The 27,660-nt window shown below is 36.9% G+C and overlaps 1 protein-coding gene across 1 annotated transcript in view; it reads left to right on the plus strand.

The window, feature by feature from the left end:
- Nucleotides 1-27,660, plus strand: part of LOC140145208 (low-density lipoprotein receptor-related protein 2-like) — a 75,468-nt gene that overhangs the window by 28,591 nt on the left and 19,217 nt on the right. The window contains exon 3 of the mRNA XM_072166983.1: nt 21,972-22,122. Within this exon, the coding sequence (XP_072023084.1) occupies nt 21,972-22,122 (151 nt within the window). The remainder of the gene's footprint in view (nt 1-21,971; nt 22,123-27,660) is intronic.

Consider the following 27,660-nt stretch of genomic DNA (forward strand, 5'->3'; position numbering starts at 1 on the left):
GAAAAGAGATTTCTAGGGAAAAGTATGATAAGGAAAGTTAGCCATATTTGTCATGTACAATAACAGCCAATAAGAATTTTACCACCACATTATAATGCACAATATAATAGGCACTATGCACTACTCACCCCTGCATAGTGAATAGTATGGTCTCGCAGAAGAGCATACGAAGTGAGCCTCACACAAAAAGTTTTCAACTGCAGTGGGCTTCGGATAGTTTGTTTTGCTCCAAAATAACTATGACAAATAGCTCAACGATTTGGTTATTCCCAATTTGCTCATTATAAGGGTATCGACATCCTTTGAACTAGGTTTCTGTTACCAATATTGACCAAGTTACAGCTTTAGCTAAGATGAAATATGGGTAAAAATTTGACTTCTGACATTTTTCTAAAATATATACATCTTATGTTGGACAAATCAATTTGTCATTACTGAGCGAACTGGATTCGTAGCTATAAGAACAGGGATGTTGTGAGAAGTTTAACACATTAGGAATGCACTTTGAAGTTACACAGGAAAGCAGTATGTGTTTTATGACAGTAAAAATAGTTTCAACAACAATCACATATAGAAGATTTCCTCTGTCAAGCTTTATTAAAATACAGAAAAACATAAAACAACAAAACACAAGTACAATGATACAATGTCATTTGATATTAAAACAAAATCATCAGATTTTAGCCAAGTAAAGTAAAAATGTAGTATACTGTCGATGTCACCAATATCTTCTCAACATCTTTTAAGATGTTAAAACATCTTCCACATTGAGTAAAAGAAATCATTTCAATCGTTTTGTTTTTTTAAACTTAAAAGTTTTCGATTTTGCATTAATATGCATTTTGTTATGCTAGGAATATCAGAAATAACACAAATCAAATGAGAGCAATTACTGAACATCAAATTTTTTAAGGTAACAATTGGCATAAAATATAAAGCGACATATTCAATAAGCATGTTTGGGAAGACAAGATGCTTTCTCAAATGTGTGCATTATAATATTTTGCATAAAATTATGCTTGTCATATGAAATACATGAGATTTCACAACATAAATCAGTGATTATCCCATTCAATCATTGAAAAACAAGGAAGGGTTGAAGTATAGGCAATACCAGCAGTCTCAGTCACGCAGTCACACCTGCATAGTGAATAGTATGGTCTCGCAGAAGAGCGTACGAAGTCAGCCTCACACAAAAAGTTTTCAACTGCAGTGGGCTTCGGAAAGTTTGTTTTGCTCCAAAATAACCATGACAAATAGCTCAACAATTTGGTTATTCCCAATTTGCTCATTATAAGGGTATCGACATCCTTCGAACTAGTTTCCTGTGACCAATATTGACCAAGTTATGATTCAAAAAGTAGTTAATGAAAAGTACGAACCGGCTTATTATTAAGATGAACATGCACTCATAAGAAACTCATAAGTATAGCCTAGCAGCCTCAGAGTGGTGGTAAACCATGCACACAATTCTGCGATCTGTTGTATCGCCGGGAGCTAATTTGTACAACTGGTGCGGCATGGCCTGTGTTATAAATTGTCTGCTATATACTTATATGAGGGAATTCGATCATGAGCTTCTGCAAACCAGTTCGGATTTACTTTATATACTAGTAGTAGGCCATCAGTATTATTTTAAAGTCAGCAACATTCAGCAATATGATCACTGTGATATTATGACAGTGTCAGTACCCGGGATCAGTACCGTGGGTGTCAGTGATTTGGCCTGACACAGTAGACCGAGGCTGGGAAGATCATTTAAAACAAACAAATACGCCTAACACATGACACGGGCACGCAAGGTAACATTGACTATACACTCATCAAACAATCCCTCATTTCAAATCATTAGTTTTGGTTTCTCTTTTGTTCAGAAACCAAAAATCAAGGGATTAAAAAGTGGAGATTAACTGGTCTGCAATCATAACACTATTGTGCTGGGAGGACACAATTAAGAGGGTATATATAACCAAAAGTATAATGGCCTATGACCATACGTATATAATATCGGATATCTATCAACGCGGGCGATAGTTGCTCTCTTCCGTAGGTGGCACACTTTCATGACACCTTATAATTACACTGAGTTCTATATACGAGCGAGACCTACATGTAGAAATCATGTGCATATATTGAGGGGGGGGTGGGGGTGTTTTGTTTATTTGTCTGAAATATAAACGTTGCATGATGATGTAGATGATTTGATTATGAATTAGATTATTCCCCGGAAAGCACAACCCATACCTCTTACCTATGTTCCCTCCGCCACCTATATATAACCTCCTCCCTCCCCCCTCCCCACACTCGATATCAACTCTTCCCTATTATTCCACTCCACTCTTGAGCTCCCTCTCCCCTCCTTCCCTTCCCACTTCCAATGCTCTCTCCCCTATGTTTCTCTTTCTCCCTTACCCTTACTCTACCCTTACCCCCCTCCCCCCACACACACCCTCTTTCCCTGACGATCTCTTCTCTCTCTCCCTCTCTCTTCTCCAATAAATAAATTGAATAAAAGTCAATTTAAACCAGCTTTCTATGATATTGATCTTCCGTTATGCGACATGCACATAAATAGAGTTGTGTATAATAGTGTTTATATCACTGAAGTGTCTAAGTGTATAATCTTTCAAGTGCCTATTGTAATGTGTGTGGAAATATTTCGATGGTCTATATATTTTCACAGTGAAATAAGCTAAGGCTATTTCGTAGTCTCAAGTCAATGCTTTCAAACTAAATCAATGCTTTCAAATGTAGACTGCTTTGTTCGACTTCTCTGCTCGTGAATATTGCACTGCGAAATTTAAACATTTCTTTTGTATACTTAGAGTAGGTAACTTCAAATCAAATAATTTTACGATTCACACCACTTATAAGAAACTGAAACCAAAACCGAAACTGACTGACACAAATGTTCAGTTTTCAACAAAAGATAGAAACAATGAGTTCGATATCTTATGATTCAAGTGGTTAGGCAGGACAATAGGAAACCACGTGACCAAAACCAAACCTAAAACTAAACATTTGAAATGAGGCAATGGTATTGATCCTGTACAACTGGTCGTGGTTTATTTACATTCGGTTCATTTAAATCCCCATTCACTCGGTCGGACATCCGGGAACATTGTCCCCTTCGTCCCATTTGCACAAGCGTGCGCATACCAACCAGCTTGAGAAAGGGGAACTACACATGCGCACACTAGTTTTACAAGGCTATTTCCCCTTTGTGACGTCAACTCGACCAAGAGAATATAGTAAACATTAATTTTGGCAAGAGTTTTCTCTCTCTGGAACGGGGATGCATCCACTGGCTCCGTGTAATGAAAAGATCTAATATGATTGGTCAATTTAGCTCCGTGAAGCGAAAAGTAAGCTACGTGTAGCAGCTCCACATTGTGGCGGTTGCGGCCAGCCATATGCGGTGAGCTGAAGGATGTTGAGGTTAAGGGACATCTTAGGGTCAAATGAAATCAGTAATTGATCATTAACTAGGATAGTTAAAATATTTCTTATGGGAAGGAGGAAGTGGGAGTGTCAAGGACAATTCGGTCATCAAAGTCATCAAGGGGTCATGTACAAAAAATGTGAAATTACAGGAATGGCTCTGCTTATGAAAATACTTGCTGGAAGGTATGGGAGGAATGTTTAAATACAAACAGTTCTTCCAAGGTCAAATGTCATCCAGAAGCTACATTGTTTTGATTTGACTGGAACTTGGTAGAAATAACCATGAATCATAAAATCATCTTTTTGCCCCAGATCATACTGGAGGAATAATTTTGATGTGAAATTCTTTATTTTTTGGAGTGTCAGTCACATGCAACATGGGATTTGCAATCATTGTTCAGAATAAATAAAACAATTCAGGGGAGGCTAATGCACCATCGGTGCTCTTGTTTATTTTACTTCATGATTTCGGCTTAAAATGGACAGGAAAAATCTTCACACAGTTTTTAGGCATGTTAGGTGAATTGAACAACATAATCTCTTTAGTACTCTATGATTTGGGAGGTTTTAGTGTTTATGACTCTTTCAGAAATTTACTATGCATTTTCATGTTATATGCAAAGACCTTCAAATGTTTATGTAAGAAATTCAGATCAAGTGCAATTAAAGATGTCGTCCAAAGTGGCTGACAAATAGGATTTTTCCATTAAAACACACTATAGTAACATACAAATGATCTAATAATGAAAAATATATTCATGCAATTAATGTTTCTAATCAACAAAAATAACAATTTGCCCATTTTGTTTCATTCGCATCTTTTCAATTCAAGATGGCGTCCAAAAATTTAGAATTCCATCTTGATTTGGAAAGATACCAAAACAAATTGTGTACAAATTTATTTCTGTTCATTATAAACATTAGAAAGAAATATATTCACCTCTAGCGTTACGCAATATTGGAACACGCCCCGGAGAAATGCCTGTAGGTAAAGATCCTACGTAATAGAAAAGCACGAAAAGTACATAAAGGGCATATCCCTTATAAGGGTGGTCTTAACCCTGGAATTATGGAAACTTTCGGGCTTCATAACTGCTAAATTATTAGTCTAAAGAATATAAAAGTATAAATTTTTAGCCTGGAAATGACTTGCTGAATTCATCTGTGAGGTCCAATTTGGGCCAAAATGCTCATTTTTGGAGAAAATCCCCCAAAACGGGTTTTTTGGCCCAAATTTTTTCGTGCAACATAACAAAAAAATTGTTTGGCCAAAAAAAATTTTTTATTAATTTTTAAAAACTAGATGAAAATATCTAGGGACCGTTTTTTTATTTTTTTGAATTTTGACCAACTTTGAGAAATTTGCACCAAAAATGGTAAATGCAAAAAAAAAAAAAAAAACATAAAAAAGCCTGATTTTCGCCCAAATTTCAAATATTTTTGGTGAAGTTGGTCAAAATTCAAAAAATGAAAAACGGTCCCTAGATATTTTTATCTAGTTTTTAAAAATTAATAAAAACATTTTTTGGCCAAACAATTTTTTGTTACGTTCCACGAAAAATTTGGGCCAAAAAACCCGTTTTGGGGGATTTTCTCCAAAATGAGCATTTTGGCCCAAATTGGACCTCACAGATGAATTCATCAAGTCATTTCCATTCTAAAAATGTATACTTTTATATTGTTTAGACTAATAATTTAGCAGTTATGAGGCCCGAAAGTTTTCATAATTCCAGGGTTCAGACCAACCTTAAGTCATACTAACCAAATAAATATATAGAGGTCATTGACAGTATGTTATTAGGCGTAGACGCAATCATCAATGCGGGAAGTATAAAATCATAGTCACCACTCGTGCACTTTTTTGAGTCTACAGCTGTTGCGAAAGTAGCCTTGAACCCTGAATTCAGAGGTAAATTTTAGGTTGTTACATGGAATTCAAAGTAATTATATCATGAAAAATCCCACCGAGAGGACTACGATACTTATTCACAGCCAATCTACATTCTGTTATTTGCAAAAGCCGACGATCGAAGAAAAATTATAAAAGGAGCAAGACCATATATAAACGTTAATTCCCGGTAAGCTTAAAAATCCATCGAAAACACCAAAATACAGTCACAAAATTTATAATATTACTAAATCACCAAAACGAATTGTAACGCAGGCATGCAGAAAAGAGTTGTATTAGCAATAACAAAGTATGTACAAAAAGATTTGTCTTTGGCATTTCGCTTTCTTGAAGTATCACCAAAATATCAAATTTTGGAAAAACCACCCCAAAATTTAAAACAAACATGAACCTTCCAAAATAAATGCACATTTGCACTTAGTGACCGGATCCTGGCGCTGTGATTTGGGATTCCTCGTCGCTTTCTCTCTCCATTTACCAGTACTTAAAGTTTGCCCTTACCCCAGCCCTTAAATAATTAGATTGTCCCCATCCCTTCCATGACTGATAGGTTAGTAGAAAACTGTTCTAAATACAATTGTTAGCATGTTGTGAGTTCATCTAGTCTTCAGTATAAACCTCAAAATTAATTCTTCCCATCAGTGTGGTCAATTTCTTTTTGACATGGGGGAGATAAAACTGGTTGGCATAGTTTAAGGAACATCTTTCATTCCCAGAATGACTTTGCTGGAACAAGTATGTGCAAAGTGTGCAAACTTTTGCAATTTTCAAGCTAAAGTGGTTCGATAAGATATGAAGTTTAAAAATTGAACAAATGCACATGAAGCACACAAAAATTCGTCATTTTTAATGCTAAAATGGTCAAATATAAGGTCAAATTGTCAAAAACAGAAGTATATTTACAAATCATTGGGGGATGATTGCATGGACCCATCCCTCTCGTTGAACAGAGAGCGCTCAGAGACAGCTCAGACTTGGCGATGTCTGCATCTATCTCTCTGCAAGAACCTGGGCATTTTTCTTGATTCTCCACTCAACATGTCTGACCAAATCAGCTCCCTCTGTAGATCTATAAATTTTCATACAAGAAACCTTTGGAGGATTCGTCGCTTCATTACCCGTGAAGCTTGCCACAATGCTGTCAGGGTATTGGTCCTCTCGCGTCTTGATTACGCAAACTCTCTGTTGCTGGGCACACGTGCAGTAGATCTTAAGCGTTTACAGCATCTCCAAAACAAGGCCGCATGGTTAGTTTTTAGTTGTGGCCGAGACCAGCCCTCTGCCGGCTTGTTGCAGGAATTGCATTGGCTCCCTGTTAAAGAGCAAATTCAGTATATAAGATCCTGTTGTATATTTACAAATGTCTCCATGGTGAAGCTCCTTATTTGGAAGAACTTATTTGTTTACAAAGAATTAATGATCCCCTTGGTGCTATACGCCGACTCCGCTCTCATGCCGACTGCACCCATCTGTCCACTCTGAGATCTCACAAAAAGGTGGGTGATTCTTCCTTTGCTGTCGGTGCTCCTCGCATTTGGAATAACGTGCCTATGGAGATCCGTGAAGCGGAATCTGTGAGTTGCTTCAAGCGTATCTTGAAAACATTTTTTTATTCCCATGTTGAGTTTTTGTTGCTCACTTTTTCATTTTGTTTTTGATTTGTTTTTTCATTGTAAAGCGCTGTGTTCTTTGTAGAGCGCTTATAAACGCTTGTATAGAATAGAATAGAACATTAGGGCCATAAGGACTAACACCAATGTTACCCATTACATGTAGGGAAAAACTATGAAAGTTCCAAAGGGAAGACAGACTTGGACTATCTATGAAACACTTCTAGGTTCTTAATTATTTGTATAGAATGAAATTGTTCCACAGATAGTATGATAGTCTCATGGCAAAGTATGGACATTATCACTGAACTATTGCATATCTATTTGAGGATTTGGATCGACATTTAAAGGGAAGGCAATCTGGGACAAGTTTCTATTCACAGAACTGTTAAGTTACCTAATGCATTGGTTGTTCCGTCTTCCCTTAGAACCCCAAATGATTAAGGTCCACACATACTGTGCCGCAACTACTTATATATCAATTACTTTTGGTCACAAGTCATCACAACTTTCCAAGCGAAAATATATTTAACTCTATTGCGATACCGCAATGCAGTATTTTGAAGTACGATGCAGCGTAGTATGAATGGACCTTTAGGTGTCCAAAACTGAAAAAAGAAGGTTTTTGTATAAATATACAATGCAGAAAACAGCTCCTCTGATCTATGTGTGCATTACTTAAAGTATGACCATTATATTCACTATTACATACATAATTACTGACCCTAATTCTTCCCTTTTTATGATCAAGCATTCCCTTGTTTCCCTCAACATCATTATTGTATAATAGGGATTGGGAAAAAGCAGAGAATGCTGCCATAATAACAATTCTTCTGTAAATTAACTTTGATGAGCCAGTTGCGTACCCAGACCGCTCCTACCCTGGGGGCAGGAGAAAAGGCGAATTTTGTCACCTCTTTCAACAGCCCGAAAAGATTTGCCTTTTTTTCGATGGTTTGAAAAAGTGAAGAGCAAAAAAAAAAAGATAATAGGCACTAGCAACCTAAAAACTTTTTTTTTTAAATTTTCATATATATTATTCCATTCCATTTGTTTCAGAATTTTTAAACAGTGAAAATTGCCTGCCCTTTTTCTTTAAAGTTCTTTTTACCGCACTTCCGCTGCTGTTGCCCCTTCCTTTTTGCGGCCTCATGCTTTGACATAGGGGGAGCCGTGCCCAAATCCCCTTACACTCATGATTTCATCAAAAATAGCCCCATATCCATGATTACATTGTATACATGCACCAGTTATAGGAATATTTTCTGTCTTGGAAAAGATGGGAGGACATCAATGTTTTCTGGTTTCGTTACATAAAGTTCTCATCACCGTTTTTGAACAATTTTGTTTAATATGAGTGTACGAACAGCTTTAGTATGATTTCCCTCAAAAATAGATTACATTAAAATCAACCTTTGTGTGTCAAACTCCCGGGAGCACTTCAATATGAAATGGATAAAGGTGCAGGGCTGACACTTCCACAGTAAGGGAGTTGCATTCGGTGAGAGCAAAATCTAAAACATAATGGGGTCATTTGATGAGAGCATGATTTTTGGCATTCGGTGAGATGACAGATATACAAGGTATGGGGTCATTGGGTGAGAAGTGGACCGGTTGGATATAAATTAAGGCATTGGGTGAGAATATGAAAGAGAACCAAAAGAAGCCTTGAACATCATGAATTTCTAGTTCTAAATGACTTCAAGTGGTTTCTAGTGGTAACAAAATCAGTGATAAACATGATAAAGGAACGTTGCTGTTCAGATTGTAAAATAAGGTCTTTGAGTGACAAATTGAATGGAAAAATAAAGGGTCTTTGAATTGGTTACAAGCTGAGCGTGTGTTTGGAATAACATATGGGGTGTTTGGGTGACAGTGATTCTGAAAAATGAGCTCTTAACAGCCCTCCATATAGACGTCAACTACAAATAACATGCTCAATATAATTTCAACACAAGAATTAAGCATAGCCATGCAAAATATGATGTATTTGTGAGCAAAATATGTTGAAAAGCGGTCATTTCTGTTTTAAGGAGTGATTGTTAAGTTTTGGCGGGAAAATAGCGGCCATGTTGAAAAATAACCCGGGAAAATAAAAATCATCATCCACTTTTAGCGGGAAAATGGCAGTCATGTTAAATAATAACCATAATCATCCACTTTTAACATGCTCAATGTAGTTTCAACACAAGAATTGAGCATAGCCATGCAAATTATTATGTATTTGTGAGCCAAATATATTGAAAAGCGGTCATTTCTGTTTTAAGGAGTAATGGTTAAGTTTTGGCGGGAAAACGGCGGCCATTTTGAAAAAAAAATACCACTGTTTGCCACTTTTAACATAACCAATGTAATTGGAACACATTTATTGAATATAGCATGATGTAATGATGAAATTGATTGAAAGCTGTATGAAAAACATGTGTCTATATATATATGCTATATTAGGGTATATTATGCCCCAAATATGGACAAAAGCGGCCATTTTGGATTTATGCAAATTAGCATGCTTTCCACCACTTCCTTTTTCCTACCTTTTGATATGTTCTTCAAGAGGGTTTTTTGAGATAGTTAAAACAGAAATACCTTGTGTTGCAATTTTGTCTAGGTCAAACCTTATATTGGGTGGACTAAAAGTGGGAGTGCTCCAAGGACACATTTAGGATACATTGATGTGCAAATGCTTTAGCTAGTAGAATTAGGAGATATTTTTTAGTATTCTTAGGTTTTGCATGGTTGGGGTGTCTTTTGATTCCTTATTCAAAACCACGTTTTCTAGTGCTTAAACTTTGTTTACTTGAAGTTTGTCATGATTCTAGCTCTAGTCTGCATCACTTTTTTTAGAACTTAGCTTATGATGCAGGATAATTGCGTGCATGGTCGCGAAGGTTTCGCTTTATGCACGGATGCAAATTAGATTACATGTACGCATTTGAGACTATTTGCAAGACCATGCAAGGCAAAGGAAAGCTCAGTTTGTTGGGTGGGCTCTCACTGCAAAAATTTGTATACACGCATGGGGACTACCATGTGGGGTGCTGGTCAGCATTGACATCATAGACAGGTCAAAATTTGAACATTTGTGCTTGTTGGAGGCATTTTGTGTTAAAAGTGGTTAAACAAGCTTTTTAAGATAATTCGAGGGTGCTGAATTCGAAAATGCTGTTTAACCAGTTCAGTTCTGGAGTCTTAGCCCTCAAAATGCAAAAAACAAAATGGCCACCATTTTCAACATATTTTTGATAATAACTTGAATTTTAAACAACATAGGAGGTTAAAGATGGTGGCAATATCCATGTTTATGATACAGAGGAACCCAAATTGATTGGTACTACAGTTTTAACTTGTATGGTTTTGCTGCCATGTTGAATTCCAAAATGGCCGCCATTTTCATCAAGTTTCTGCATTTTCTGCTATAACTTGGATAGTAGGCAACATAGAAGTTTAAAAATGACAGCAGTACCCATGTTTTTAATACTAAGGATTCCAAATCATCTGTTACCTACTATCTGTTGTAACTAGTTAGGGTTGCCACCATCTAGAATTCCAAGATGGCCGCCATTCATTAGGTAATTTCTGGGGTGTGTTTCAGAAAAACAAAATTGTCATCGTTTTCATAAGGGTAGATTACTTTCTCTGGCTAAATGCACTTTTAATTTCTTTAAAACAAAAACAGTGATATTGAATTAGTTTTCCAAGTGCATTTTAAAAGGTTAAAGATTTCAAAATGGCCGTCTTTTAGCTACTAGGCCTATACTTTACACCGTACAACTCCGTTACGATCTTGCAACTATTTGATTCTTTCTATTTGACCTTTCACTTTGTAGTACAGTGCTTCCAAACTCTGATTAATGTCTTAAGTCTCTTCTGTTTCTGCACTCTTGTTGGCTGTTAAATGTGCTTAGCCTTTCTGTAACTGCAATTGCCACTTATACATGCATGAAACTATCTCATGGCATGCTTTGGGAATTGGAGGTATAGTGTCATCAGTTGTGGAACCAAGGTTCTATCTATGTAGGTCCATCTCATGTCAGTTACTTGGGGTAGAATTGGAGAAATGGTGACTGCTTGTTTCCAAATACAAGCCTGGTATTGTACATACTTTGTGTGAAGCCTTACTGCATCAGATGTTGGTGGCAGATTCTTCTGTGGACAACCCTTGAAAATAGTATCACTCGTGCATTATCGCATTTGTCCACATCAGCTGGCAATATATGGACATGGTGAGGATTCTCTTGCGTGATGTGTCTGGGATCTCCACTTGTATGCATTCAGAAGGATGCGGTCTTTCTTTTTTAGGTATGACCATACCACTATGCCAGATGGGGTACCACTTATATGGCAGAAATGAACTGCCTTCCACCACTTCGTTGTAAAAGAGTCCGGGCTGAAATTCAACCAAGTATCCCCTGATTATAGCCAAGAATGGTTGAATGGCACCAGGAAGAGGAACTGTGGGATTGTAGGTATCACAAGAAGTATCACTGCACTAGGCAGATGGTTACTCTCTTATAACTTGAGAACTTGTATATCAAGTAAATTAGGCAAGTGTTGCATGATGGAGCACTCCCAGTTGGAAAGTGAGTATAATGTACAACGAGATTACACCATCAAGAAATGAGCGTGACAATGTTTTCAGCAAGAGAGTACCATCTCCTGTACTGTAGAATATTTCAACTAAAGATTTGGTCAGTGCTAGTGGCATAGATTTCTTTTTGACATGGGGGGGGGGGGGTCGAAAAATTTCTTGAAGTATAGTGAATCCAGCACCTTTTAGATTATGGTACAAATGCGCATGAAAATATTTGTCATATTTAAGCTAAAGTGATGAAATATGGTGTAAAAGTGGAATACATACGCGCAAAAATTTGCACATTTTACCGTTTTAGGCTAAAATGGCCAAATATCATGTTAATTTGGTTGGAAACACACATATACAGGCGTCAACATTGGGAGGGGGATGATTGTATCAATTTGTATGGACCATCCCCCTGTCAAAATATTGGGGGAATTTATCCCCCCTATCCCCCCATGGATGATTTAGGGTCATCCAAGGTCAATCGATGAGGAAGTTGCTTGATGACCCGATCCCAATCATGTGACAGATTCACTCTAAATCCCCTGCTCCTGTTGAGGGATGGTTGTTCGGCTCGTACCCACACTGCCTGACTCCCTGCTCGAACTAACATATATAGTTCACGGTCCAAAATGACAACTTGGTCAATGTCAAAGCTGTGACCGCTGCCCTGAAGATGTTTGTATGCTGCTGAATCGTTGACACTTGAACTAGAAGTTCGGATATGCGACTCTGTAGGGATTGGCCGGTGTCACCAATGTAAAGTGCTTGGCGCTCCTGATCTTCAGCGCACTTGATACCGTAAACAACACCACTAATATACGGCCCTTAAGGCAGGTAGAAACATTGTACAGCGATTTGTGACAGCCTCTAAGACAGGGCAGGGCGTACAGATAACTTGGACCATATTCTGCAGGATGAACTTATGCCTGTTCAAATATCACTTGCTGCCATGAATGGGAGTCTGCATATAAGCAGTGGCGGCTGAGTTTGAGATGATTGACGTAATCTTTGACAGATACCAGCATGATTCCATCAAGACTGGAACCAGAACAAAACGAACCCGGGCTATCGACTAGTATGCTGGATAATAGAAAACCACAACGTTCCTCTACCGAATAACTGGACTAACTTTCTCTCACTTAGAGAGAATAAAGCAAATCTTGCCAAGCTCCTATCTCAACAGCTTATGACAAATGTTGTATCAATTGCACCCACAACACTTATAGTGGTTGGAGGATTTGCACATATCACAAAAGTTAGATCTTCAAAATCAGGGATGGACACAATTGCACAACACCCCTAGAGGCCAACCATGAGGGGGCAGATACTCGCTTTGTACTTCATTGCATTAACACAAATGCTGAAGCTGTAGTGGTTTCAGTAAGTACGTACTTGTCTGGCGCTGCTCATTTTGACAAGATGCTATGCACTCAGCTGTGGATGAAGGCAGGATTTGTAAGAAGCCCAAATACATCCCAATCCACAAAATCCATCAGGAACTGCTGCCTTGCCAAGTGGAAGGTTGTGACAGTGTGTCACAGCTTGCTGGCTACGGCAACAAGACAGCATTGAAGGTGTTTCAAGCAATTGTTGACAGCTCTTGGCACAGTTCATTTGCTGTCTGTAATAGGTACATATGCCAGATGATGTGGACAGATGCGATAAGGCACATGTGATACTATTCTCAAAGGGTTGTCCACAGGAGAATCTACCACCAACATGCAAATGTACCAATGGATGTATAAGCAATTGCAGCTGCATAAAAGCTAAGCTTACATGCACATATGGTTGTGCATGTGCATTTAACAGCCAACAAGAGTGTAGAATTAGAAGAGACTTAAGGCATCAATTTAAGTTAAGAATCACTGAACTACAAAGTGAAAGGTCAAATAAGAATCAAATAGTTCCAAGATCCTAACGGGAACAATTAAAATTAGCCATAAGTAACATTAAGTGCCAATGTTAACAGTTTCATGAGTTGTATGGTGTGAAATATAATAGCTAATCTTTAACCTTTTTTAATGCACTTGGAAAACTAATTTTAATATTCAATTTAAATTAAAAGTGCATTTAGCCAGAGAAAGTAATGTACCCTTATGAAAACGATGACAATTTTGCTTTTTGAAATACACCCAGAAATTGCCAGATGAATGGCGGCCATCTTGGAATTCTAAATAGTAGCAACTAGTTACAGCAGGTAGTAGGTAACAGATAATATGGAATCCATGGTATTAAAAACATGGGTACTGCCATTACTTTTGCCTACTATCCAAGTTATAACAGGAAATGCAGAAACTTGATGAAAATGGCGGCCATCTTGGAATTCTAGATGGTGGCAACCGTAATTAGTTACAAAAGATAATAGGTAACAGATAATTTGGAATCCTTTGGTATTAAAAACATGGGTACTGTCATCATTTTTAAACTTATATGTTGCCTACCCAAGTTATTGCAGAAAATGCAGAAACTTGATGAAAATGGCGGCCATTTTGGAATTCAACATGGCGGCAAAACCATACTAGTTGAAACTTCAGTAACAATGAATTTGGGTTCCTCTGCATCATAAACATGACTATTGCCACCATTTTTAACCTCCTATGCTGTTTAAAATTCAAGTTATTATCAAAAATATGTTGAAAATGGTGGCCATTTTGTTTTTTGAATTTTGAGGGCTAAGACTCTAAAACTGAACCCGTTAAACAGCATTTTCAAATTCAGCACCCTCGAATTATCTTAAAAAGCTTGTTTAACCACTTTTCACACGAAATGCCTCCAGTAAACACAAATTCTCAAATTTTGACCTGTCTATCATACACAATATGCGTTCCTGACTGTCAACAACATTGAAATTCAACCTGGCTCTGTCACACTACGACGAACTGGGTTAACGAACATCACCGTATACAAAAATCACCAGTCTGGCAGGAGATTCGGTGGGATTCGGGGTCCGATTCTCGTTCGTCTCTCTATGCGCTGTAGCCGCTAATAATCCTGCAGGCGTCTTATATACGATCGTTCAACGTCCGACAAATGACCGGATTTGAGGGCCCGATTCTCGTTCGTCTCTCTATGCGTTGTGGCCGCTAATAATCCTGCAGGCGTCTTATATCCGATCGTTCAACGTCCGATAAATGACCGGCGAATCCGTCCCATGTGGCACCAGCAGGGACGTCGACCCTATCAGAAAAGTGGGGGAAGAGAGGGTTTTGAGAGGGTTTGAGGCCCCTCAGAGGCAGTGGCGTAGCAAGCACTTTTTCAGAGGGTGGACAAAGTGGGGTAAGACAACTTTTAAGGGGAAAAACTTTGACGAAAATGGTCAAAATTGGGCTAAAAAGTATAAAAAGGACTACAAATCTTACATATCAGGGCAACCAGCGTCGGGGGGGGATAGACATGATAGAGGTGAGAAACCTTTGGACAATGTAGGCGAAATTGAAGGCATTTGTGGATCAAGTTTAGCACTATTATAGAGTGTATGCAATAAACCCAAGCGGAACGAGAGTTGCTAAGTAACCGCTAACCGAACCATAAACACATGCATGATCAGAGAGCGAGTCTTCAATTTCCCCATAGCTTCCCACGTTGTACACACGTCAGTCGAATTTGGCGGTGTTCGTTTGTTTGTCCTCCAAGTTATAGCATTGTTCACTTTGTGCTAAACATTGTAAGTGGGCCTCACTAATGACATAAAGGTTACTGTTATATCATGTCAAGAGGCCACTTTCATGAATAAGCTAAACAGCCTATGTGGAGGAATTGTATGCATGAGCAATCACACCAATGACGTAGTAATGAATACCCTCTATTGGATACTATTTTAGTTTGAAAAAGCCGCAAATTGGTGAAACGAAGGCCTAATTGAAGCCATTGAAATGTTTTCACCATTATTGTATAATGCAAACAATTGTTTCAAACATAACACGTGGATGTCCAAAGCAAAAGCAAAAAGGAAGACTTGACCATTTTCAAAATGAAGGTCCAATTGAAGCCATTTGCATGGGGACTGTATTTACATTATTATTAGGCTTGTTGTGTAAAAATTTAGTTTTAAAAATGGAACATTTGGAAAATTGTTTTTTGGTGCACACTTTTTACACTATTTTTGCCTTAAACAAAAAACAAAGAAGGCCCAAACTGAATTTGCAAAATTTAAAATGTTACTCTGTCCACTGACACTTAGATATAAAACTTCAGACTCGTAATTTCAGGTAAAGCATGCATGGATTGATTTGTTAAAGTCAGTAATAGACCCAAATCCGTCTTAAATACTGACTTTTGTGACAAAATGTCACGTGCCCTGCATATCGACGGGCCGGCAGTAATTTTCACAGGCTTTTGGGCCAAGGACCCACCTTTAAGCACTGCCTATAATAATCACATGCCTATACTTAGGCTTACTACTATCCAGGGCCTATTCAATAACGTGCAATTTAACCTTTTCTCTTCTTTTTTCTTTCTTGTCAATCACTAAAACTGGGTTTCTTGTCAATCACAAAAACTGGGAGGAATTTGATATCGCGTCCTCTACCCTTCAGAAAGTATCCCTCCCCAATACTACTTACATGGGCCTGCAATTTAACTTTTTCTCTTCTCTTCTCTCAATATTTATCACTTTCTTTTCTTTTTTTCTCTCCTTTCCCCCTTTTTTCTACTTGTCAGTCACTACTAAAAGTACTGGGAGGAATTTGATATTGGGTCCCACACCCTTCAGAAAGTGCCCCCCCCATGATCGACGCACATGTTCGCCATAGGCCTACATCCGGCACAAGCACCTGCGAAACCTGTGGTATATAAACGAAAGTATAACGAACAAACCCAGGGAATATATACAGGACAGTACGAACACACATCGGACATCTTCCGAACATGTGTATCCGGATAAATACCGAACATGTGTATTCGGTACACTCCGTTTCAAGTTTTGTGCATGCACAAAACTTGAAACGGAGTGTCGACGGACTAAACAAACATCACCTAACACGAAACGCATTTGGCGGATAATAACAGGACATATGAAGAACATAAAACGAACATTGACGAACACAAATAAAACTAGTGGCAAATGGTGGTCATAGACCACAAACCTAGCTGGGGCGTGTTGGTGTTGTGGAGGTATCTGACCCCTGCAAAATGTTCCAAATATGTTCCCCTGGTCATGAGGTTTGTTGTCACCGAGTTTGAGTCCCGTACTCCTTACAGATGTCCAGAAAATGCAATTTTAAGATTTGACCCCAGATAACCTTTGACCTGACCACTGCAAAATGTTCCAATATGTTCCCATGGTCATTAAGTTTGTTGTCAGCGAGTTTGAACCATGTACCCCTTTACAGATGTCCAGAAAATGCATTTCTTAAATATGACCTCTGCATGACCTTTGACCTGACCCCTGCAAAATGTTCCCCTGGTCATGAGATTTGTTGTCACTGAGTTTGAGCCCCATACCCCTTACAGATGTCCAGATAATGCAATTGCAAGATTTTACCCCTTAATGACCTTTGACCCCAATTCTGTGTGCAAGTGATGAGCGCTGGGTAAAGCCGATGCACATGTGTATGTGACGTCATTGTGCTATGTAATATGTGGCAGAAGAAGCATTTTGAAGGTATTTGGTTATATACCAAAAATGCCCCTTTAATGACCTTTGATCCCAATTCTGTTTGTAACCTATGGGCACTGGATATAGCCGATACATATGTGCAAGTTACGTAATTGTAGGGTGTAACATGTAGGAGGAGAAGCATTTTGAAGTTTGTTGCCAGAAGAAGAAGAAGAAGAAGAAAGAAAGAAGAATCGGATAGCAAAACAGTACCTAGCTCGGGGGTTGAAAACCCCCAGCTAGGTAAGGATTTGCTAAAATACCATCCGTTTCTTGTACGGAAGACCGATCCGGTGTAGTGTGACACTAGACGGACTGGGTCAACATACATCACCGAATAAAAAAATATGAACAGGAACATATTTGCAACGAACATGGGCCGAGTGCAACGAACAAAGAACGAAAGGAGAGCGATGCAGCACCATACGAACACACATCGGATAAATACCGAACATGTGTATTCGGTACACTCCGTTTCAAGTTTTGTGCATGCACAAAACTTGAAACGTATTGTCGACGGACTAAACAAACATCACCTAACACGAAACGCATTTGGCGGATGATAGCAGGACATAAAAAGAACATAAAACGATCATTGACGAACAACAACGGATTTACTAAAATACCATCCGTTTCTTATACGGAAGACCTATTCGGTGTAGTGTGACAGGCACTGAACCAGATTTCAACCTATAGGTTGATTGAAATCGAGTTGAAATTTCAAAATCGTCAACATTGATTGGCGTTTGCAAACCCGCACATTAACTTATTTCAATGTTGTTCAATGGTGATCAGCCTATATTTATGTGATTGTAACTTGTATTATTATTTTATCATTATCAGAGGAGAGCGTGGCGCAATGGTTAGGGTACTTGCCTTTAGTGCATGAGGTCCCGGGTTCAATTCCCGGTGGTGGTGATTTGCTGGGATATTGACTTGGAAAAAAAAAAGTCTGAAATTAATTGGCAACATCTGTGGTTTAAATTCAGACTTCCGCTCTCCCCATTATTAATTTAGAATTGGGTAAATGAATCATGAAAATACTCCGTCCTTCAGAGGGGACGTTAAGCCGTCAGTCCCGTGTGCAGAGAGTCATACCTGTACATGTATTTCGCAGCCAGTTTCGAAAAGAGTAGGGTGTTAACCCCTGACTGTTCCCAACCCGTCCCGGTGTTCAAATGGACCCCAATGGAAATAAGCTTCAATAGAGGCTTTCTTGGGTTATCCAGGGTTGTCAAAATCCGAACAAATCAACAACAACAACAACAGTCCTAAAAGTGGCTGTAGGTTTTTTCCTCTCATTGTTCAAGTTCCATGTTTCTTGGTAGCTTGCGATTTGTCTACAGGTATTGTATTTGCGCAATAAACATTTGATATCAATCAAATAAAAATTGAATTACATGATTGTACATAATGGATGTGAATGTGATTTAATACGGCTTGCTCCTATATCTGGGTGGGTGGAAATATGCAATTTATAATTATTATGTCTAATCTTAACATAAAGTTTAAACTTTAATAATAGAACAGTTCTTGGTCAACAGAAACCATTCAGTCCCAAAGTAATGATATCGATATGACGTCATGATATGTGATATGAGATGAGCACCCTTGTGAAATTAGAAAATTCCAGATGAAATGAAATGTATGTAAATGTTTTGCTGAATATGCAAGATACAATGTACTAAAATCGGAGTGCACGTCACAATCAGAGCCATTTAATAAAATTTCACGAAAATTTTTGTAATGGATGATCTTTGACTGAATATTTTATATAAGAGACAATATTCAAATCATGAGACCGGGGGACATTCCAATGGTCTAGTGACGTGTGTCACCAGAAGATGGGCCTTTCGTAGGCATATGGTAAAATTTCCCTGATCAGAACCTCGGTATTTGGGTTGGTTTACTTCTTTAGAATAACACAAGATTGTTTTAAATAGTTAAAAAAAGGGGGGTCTCTTGAGGAAATAAGAGAAATATTTTTATAGAACTTTTAACATGATGGCCTGAAGAGTTAAACTTTTGACCCCTGAATTATTGTATGGGATCAGGGGTTCATTTCCTTAAATTCAAAACAAAAACTAGAGCGGTTCTCGGCTTTCGCGGTTCTCAGCATTCGCGGTTCTCAGCATTCGCGGTTCTCGGTGGGTTTGTGGTATAGGGTAGGGGAACCTTGTGTGATCCTGGATGGTGTGTTTTATTGATTGGTTTATGTCTTTGTGCTGTTTTGGCCCGTATGTGTCGTTTCTGTTCAGAACCTTGTGTGATCCGAATGTGTATTGTTTTCTTTGTGGTATTTGATGTGTTTTAAATCTATAGGCCCTGTTTGTCTGCCGGTGTGTCATGATCAATCCAATTGATCAATAGCTCCGCTTATCAGGCTAGCGTTTTTAATCGCGCCATTTGGTGCTAAACACATGGTTCGAATCAGATGCTAAAAATCTGTTTTTAGGCCTATATGAAATGAATTATTTTTAATAATATATTGATTTGCAGCTTAATAAGCCCTCTGTGATCTTGAAGCAATGGTTTTGAAGTTATCTTAATCCTATAATTTTACTGCCTTCGAGGTCATAGCATATAGCATGTCAATATTCGATATTTTGGGGGCGCCGATGTTACAGAGGATGTATAGATGTGTCGAGGATGTTACGTTTATGAACAAAACGTTACGTTTGTATTTTCAACATCGTTAATCATTGCTACGTGTACATGTTTAAATGAAAGTTCTGTAATTTTTTTTAAATTCTTCAGTGCTAAATATAACTTGGTATTCTTTTGGATATCATCAAATTGTACATTTCTAGACGTTACGTTCATGTACAAAACATTAACGTTCTTATCTTGTAGTTGTAAACATTGTATCGGCCTACCCATTATATTTATGATGAAGAATGAATATTCTGTTATTGTTTTTATCCTTCATCTCTATTTGATTTTCAGTGTATTCGCATATGTATCACAGACGTTATACATTTATAAAAAAAACAACGTTTTCTTTTGATCAACATAGGCGTAGATCCCGGGTCGGGGGATAACCCCCCCCCCCCATTTTGCCGGTGGAGCTTACTTATTTGTGTCTTCTATACTATCCATCATATACCCCTGCATAACGAAATTCAACAATATTCAATATCCAAAGCAATATCCTCACTACAATAGGCCCCCAAAACAGAACTCCCCCACCCCACATAATCGCAAATTGACACGAAAACTGCATTCCCATTTATTTCATCCAACACGGTACTGTCATATACCTTCCCCAATCAAACACATTTCTCTTGCAATTGATCATCTTCTACTCTTTCCTAGAAAAATCATTATAATACCAAATCTAAACACCATGGAATTCACCATATCACGTCCAAGCTCACATTGGGCGCCCCATTCCTTTTTTAAAGACATTTTTATTTATTCCTATATAACTTTGACAAGAGTTTGAAGTACCAAATTATAACTCTTGGTATACCCTCTAATGATCACAGAACCTTTAAGAAATGTTTTCAAAATTTAAAAAAATAGAAATTACGGTAATAAAGTTATGACTCAATTTAAAAATAATACAAATTAATTAATTAATAGAAAATATCTCAGCTTCCTCGACATCTTTTTTCAAAATTTTAATAAATAGACATAAAGTTATAACTGAATTTTATAAATAAAAAAAGGAAGCGGACGGGGACCAGTAACATGTTTTATTTTTTTATTCGGCCTTATCATATTTACCGATGCTATTAACAACAGCGTGAGACATGCAATTGTTCGGATTTGTGAATAGACAAAATATTTTTAAGGGTAGGCCTGCATAGCTGTTGCATCAATTGACACTTTTATCGCGGGTTGCCTTTCCAGATTTTCTGTTTGTTTGTGTAAAACACAACCATTAACATTCATGCACCCTTAACCCAGTGCAAACATTATAAACTTTATCAAGTGGTAATTGTGTTTACCTTTAGAGCCAGCACTAGTAGTTACTAGTCTCCTACAAAGCCAAACAAACATGTTTGTTCGGGATAGCCACACACAGTCTGGCACGAGACTAAGCCATCACAAGGAATGATAAATTGCCTAAACGATACATAAGCAAATAGCATAAAGTCGTGTTTTGATAACCAAATAATGATGCGTAAAAATCCAGTCGTGTCATGACTGATCTGCTTCTCTTTTTCGGCGTTTTTCTCATTAAATTAGGGTCCCGTTTAAATTAAAAAATAAACTGGTGTCTAGATGTAATCACAGTTAACACACCAGGAAAATTATAGAATATACAACCACCTAGTTACGCCTGTTCAGCGCGAACAAGAATGACCTGGTCGTATCACTTAGATGTGATTTTCCTCACGGATCACAGCAAAAATACAATAACTAGTTGGCAACACCCACCCCATGCTGGCAACACCCCTTCCCATTCTAGCCGTCATCACCTGTGAGGAAGTGGTCAAGTGCTTTTTGTTAATACCACATTTAAAGTCACCTAATTAGGCAGAAAATAGCAACACCTATCTTAATGGAAGTGAGCTTAACGCAAGTGAGCTTAGAGTCACAAAACTAATGAAAAATGAAACTATTAAAAAAGACTATTACAAACCTGGTCACATGACAAGCTAAAAAGAAAGGTTTTTTTTTTTTTTTGTATTCCCAAACTAAATGCACACATTGGATCATCTTTATTTTACTCTAATCCTCAGTATCTACCCAATACCCATACTAAATACAGCTCGTTGATATGGTCGTATTTATACCAGCAACATCCACCTACGCACATTTTATCCTCATGCATGATGAGACTGCCATGTCACTAATTAACTGTTGTTCTGGTTCAATCTTCAGATCCATGGGGAATACATATCGAAAAAAACGATATATTCTGGACGGATTACTTGGCAGACACCGTCAATCGCGTGAATATTAATAATCATACAGACACAAAAGTTATAGCTACCAATGCAGACTATTGCCTGGGAATTACCGGACATAACAGGTATGGATGTGTCAATGTACAAAACTTATTAACAGATGTAAATACATTAAATGATAGTAATACTTACGTAGAGTAGGCCTATTTATGTATTTTTGAACTGTTTGTTTTTTAGTGTCCATACATAGAACTTAATTTATTTATTGTGTTTATTTTCATTTAATTTACTTTATTATCAATTATCAATTTATTCGAGTTACTCCTCAAATCTCAAATTAAAAAAAAATCTTCAACTAACTTTCAGTTTATCAGATTAGTTCAATGTGCAATATTTTAAATCTCATCATTCATTAGTGATAAAAATGATGGTGTTTTGTCAAATGCGTCATTGCACAACTATTATTTAATAGAGTATTTTTGTAATTCTAGCATCCTCTTTTTTATGTAATATTCAGTAGATATCCACAAAAAAAGTTTATTCCCAAAATGTCAGTTGATTTCAATTTTGTGTTTGTGAGTTATGCATGAGTATGTGTATTACACTGCTCCATAGACAATGTGTTGTTCGGTTAACAGAACGTAAACACAAATCTGATGATTTGTATTTGTTAAAACAAATTATTAGTAATCTGCAAGAAAGTTTGTGCATATAAAAACTATGTAGCCAAAGGTTTCCTCACTCTCTCGGTCGACTTCTGTTGTACTCCTACGATGGCTCTCCAGATATATCTGTCATGAATGCAGCTCCGTATTTTGTTTGGTTGTCTTGCTTGGCCGCCCCACATTTCTTTTGCTGTGAATGAGTTTCCACAACACAAGATCTGACCAGTGGCAGCACCAAGAATTTTTTTGGGGTGCATGGGGGGGGGGGGGGCAAAGTGAATTTTGCGCAAAATTGCCGCAAACAGTGAAAATTAATGTAATTTTGGGGTTTTTACCTCAAAAGTGGGGGAGGGGCAAGAAAAATATGGGGGAGGGCAATGCCCCCCTTGCCCCCTGTAGTGCCACTACTGGATCTGACACAACTTGCCCTGTACTTCTTAAACAGTGACCAACAAATAGTAGTCTTTTCCTAATTTTACGAATTACCTTCTTGGGAGTTCTTTATACAGAGGTTTCCAGTGGTATAAAACGCTCAACCTTTTTTTTTTTTTTTAAAGGTGGGGGATGAGGCTGTGGTTCTCGAAATGCCCCTTTAAAGATGATTGTAACAATGATTTCAGCCATGCGAACGTTTAATTATCCATGTGATATCAATATTATAAAACTGGTTTTGCCTAGACCTATTCGTGCAATAGTAACAAGAACTGTCTTTAAAAAGAACAATGCCATGGATGAAGAACAAGCTTCATAATTTTGCATTGAAAATGCCTGAATGTTATTAATTTGGTTTTTTTTTAAGGAATAATCAAATGGGTCAATAGATTTGGGGCTTTCTTTCTTTTTTCTGTTTTATTTTATGCTGAAACAGAATTCAGGATAGATTTGAGGGATCTGGAATGAGCGTTTTGAGCGTTTCGACAGTATTTTTTGCGGGATATGAGAGCACATCAGAATGTATTTCTGATATCAAATAATTTTCATTTTTTGAAATTCACGATATAATACAAATTTTATCACAAATTATAAAAAGTTAATATTTTTCACATTTTTGATATATAACAGTCCTCGAAGTAACTTTTATAAATCTAATGATATATTCTTAAAGTGTATGTAGCTGGGAGGAAAAGCCGACGATCAATTGAAAATTTTGACCTTTCATATTGAAGATATGGATTTTTTCCCAAAAGACCTAATTTTTTTGGTGTTTTGGGAAAAAATCCATATCTTCAATACGAAAGGTCAAAATTTTTAATTGATCGTCGGCTTTTCGTCCCATCTACATACACTTTAAGCATAAATCATCAGATTTTTAAAGTTAACTTCGAGTACTGTTAAATATCAAAAATATCAATTTTAATCATTTGCCATAAAATGTGTATTACATTGCGAATTTCAAAAATCAAAATTATTTGATATCAGAAGGACATTCTTCGTATTCAGAATGCAATTCGATATGTCTGATGTGCTCTAATGTCCCACAATAAATACTGTCCAAACGTTCATACCCCACCCCTTAAAGTCATCAGGTCTTGGTAATCTTTGAGATGCATTAAGTTTGTTTTTCTTTTTCCTCTTGTATCAGTTAAACCCGCAATGTATCCGAGTAAAAACAATCTAGTTAATGTTCAATGTAAACCTTTCCCTCTCGCATGCATTACGATACAATGCTGGTATATATACATGTTTGTCCAGTGACGTGGGTCTATAATTAAGTAATGCATTGTCAGTTCAAGCCTAATTCCCACTCTCGATACAGTATAGCCTACTTTATTATTTCCATACATATCACGTCTATAAGATGTCAATCCTGATGATAAATGTAGCAAATGAACCCATAAATATCCATCTGTAAAGTCTCAAAGAAGTCCATGCATAACTTATCAAACAAATCTCAAGTTTGGTTTAAGCTGAATGACCCGAAACCTACCTATTTGAACGAAGCTTCAGGAGGCTATACGCTACATGATCAACCAACACGTGTCCGCTATTGCCTATGCCATTTTAAACAATAATTGGTTAATGTTGGTTAAATAATATTTCATTACTTACGGTCTTAAAGGGACATTCAGGTATATAATAGGTTTCAATGTTTAAAAAAAATATGGTAATCGAGCATAAGTACAAACTTAAAAAGTCTAATGATCATGTTTGGTACTTTCAAGGTCCTGCTTGAATCCCAAGCCCAATCCCAATTGTAAGTAAATTACTGTTACTTTAATAGTATTGCAGGCTTTTGCAGCTATATAATTTAGACTGTTACTTTACCTAGTATCAGAATAAGCTTGCAACAAAACGGTATTCACAAAAGGTAGCCCAAACCTGTTACAGAGTTCTCAGTAGTGGTGAAAAATTATCAGATCCTGTAGGCCTAACTTTCACAAATCATGCTGTTTTGTCAAAATAAATGTTGTTGCAACTTTCATTTGTTATTATGTTGATTGCACTACATAATGAGATCAAAATATTAACATTCTAAAAATGTCCATTGACCATGCCCACAATATCTGTAAATATCTCTTTAAACAACTAAGATTTTTCAGTAAACTACCACTTGCTTAAGGGATCTGGAATGAGCGTTTTGAGCGTTTCGACAGTATTTTTTGGGACATGAGAGCACATCAGACATATCGAATTGCATTCTGAATACGAAGAATGTCCTTCTGATATCAAATAATTTTCATTTTTGAAATTCACGATATAATACAAATTTTATGACAAATTATTAAAATTTGATATTTTTCACATTTTTGATATATAACAGTCCTCGAAGTAAATTTTATAAATCTAATGATATATTCTTAAAGTGTATGTAGCTGGGAGGAAAAGTCGACGATCAATTGAAAATTTTGACCTTTCATATTGAAGCTATGGATTTTTTTTCCCCAAAAGACCTAATTTTTTCTGGTGTTTTGGGAAAAAAATCCATATCTTCAATACGAAAGGTCAAAATTTTCAATTGATCGTCGGCTTTTCATCCCACTTTAAGTATAAATCATCAGATTTATAAAGTTTACTTCGAGTACTGTTAAATATCAAAAATATAAATTTTGAATGATTTTACATAAAATGTGTATTACATTGAGAATTCCAAAAAACCAAAATTATTTGATATCAGAATGACATTCTTCGTATTCAGAATGCAATTTGATATGTCTGATGTGCTCTAATGTCCCACAATAAATACTGTCCCAACGTTCATACCCCATCCCTTAAAGGCTTTAATTTGTGAAAAGTTAACGGATCCTATACATGTACATCTCTGTTTAAACCTGTTAAACCAAAATTGTTTAAAAGAAAATATGTGCATTAAACAGAAATTGCTTAAAATCATAAACTATTTTGCATAAACAGTGGAATCTGAACTTCTGAAAGAAGAGTGCTGTAATGCTTGCATTTATATTTTGTCAATAATTGGAACCCAAAATAACATCTACATAAATACTCAACAAAAATCAACTGTAAATCAACATGGCTATATAAAACTGAGAAGAAGAGAAAAAACCCTATAATTACATATTATTAACACAAAGCTACACAACTCTTGAAGCAGTCAGCTGAATTGGCAATATACCGTTCACGGAAGGAGTTATGGAGTTCCATTCTATGATTGTCCGGGGGAAGAAACTTTATTTGTAGGTGTTTATGTGAGATGTCATCATTGCAAAGCAATCTTGGAGGAAACCAAGCATTATTATGTTACATGATTATTATGCAACACACCCCACCCCTTACCCACACACATGCGATATGTTCTGAGCATTTTATAAATATAATCAGGTCAAGGAGTTTCTGTACTTGAGACCGCTGTTTTAGTAACTGTTATAATATATTCAAAAAGGTTAAAAATCGAAAAATTAAAAGAATACTGATTGTTACTGAAAACAAAATACTCCTTAATTGTCTATTCAAAATTTTGAAAAGTATAGGGATAGGAATAAGTTGGCAATATTCTAAAGTCAGCATGATTCAATATAAGTTCAATTTGATTCAAAAACACAAGCTGGGAAAATGTAGAAAAGAAGAAGAAAAAATCCTGAGGGAAGGCTTGGGTGGGGTTCAAATCGGGTTCAAGCGTCGGCATGCGATATACGTGTGACATAAAAAAAAGTTACAATGCGCTAACTGATTGCGCCACGAACACAAAGATTTATATCTCAGGTAAAAAGACAAACTCAATGAAAAATAAGTCGTAATCTTTTATAAAACTAATAAATATCTCTCATCTGTGTTTTATTTGCATGATTAACAAGAGAAGTCAAAGTTTATTCATATTTAAGCAAACAAAATACAAGTTTGCAATTGGCAATTAAATTTCCCTTTTTAAGGGGGGGTATGGAACAAGACGCCACCGCGAGGCGTTCAGAATAACATTTGTTATTAAAACAATGCGCCAAGCTTATGCACAATATATCATGTCCGATTAACTTAGGATATTTCAACTTTTATATATTATCCTATTTTTTTTTTTTTTTTCTATAGTGACATTGTGATTTGAATCCTTTCATGAGTATATACATGGTCAATATGCACATAGCTCCTCTATCCATGTACTTGCCCAGCTCAGAGATCTAGGGTTTATAGTACAATTTGATCACAGATATTGAAACTGTGGCTTCTTGCTCTTGTGGAGTATCTTGCTTTTATCAGGGAATTACATGTAATGTAATATATAAGGCCAATAATATAGTGCCATTAAAATTCACAGAAATTGCATACCTTGATTTTAATGTGTGATTGGGAAAATGATTTTAAAATATTAGCCAACATGAATTTTGTATTTTTAAAGATTCATTTACAAAGTGAATTGGTCAAGTCTAGGTGTGCGTAGTGTGTCTTGTATTGTGTTCAGGTAGAATTTCAGGGAACCAAGCGTAGAAGAGCTTATCCCACCTGATGCCAATATTCATGTACATGGCTGTCTCTCAGCCTAGCTATCTATCCTGTCGGGCTATACTGAATAGGGACATTTGTTCTTTCTTGCTCATCTGATCTATGCGT

This window comes from Amphiura filiformis, chromosome 2, assembly GCF_039555335.1.
Source record: "Amphiura filiformis chromosome 2, Afil_fr2py, whole genome shotgun sequence".
In the NCBI taxonomy this organism is placed as follows: Eukaryota; Metazoa; Echinodermata; class Ophiuroidea; order Amphilepidida; family Amphiuridae; genus Amphiura; species Amphiura filiformis.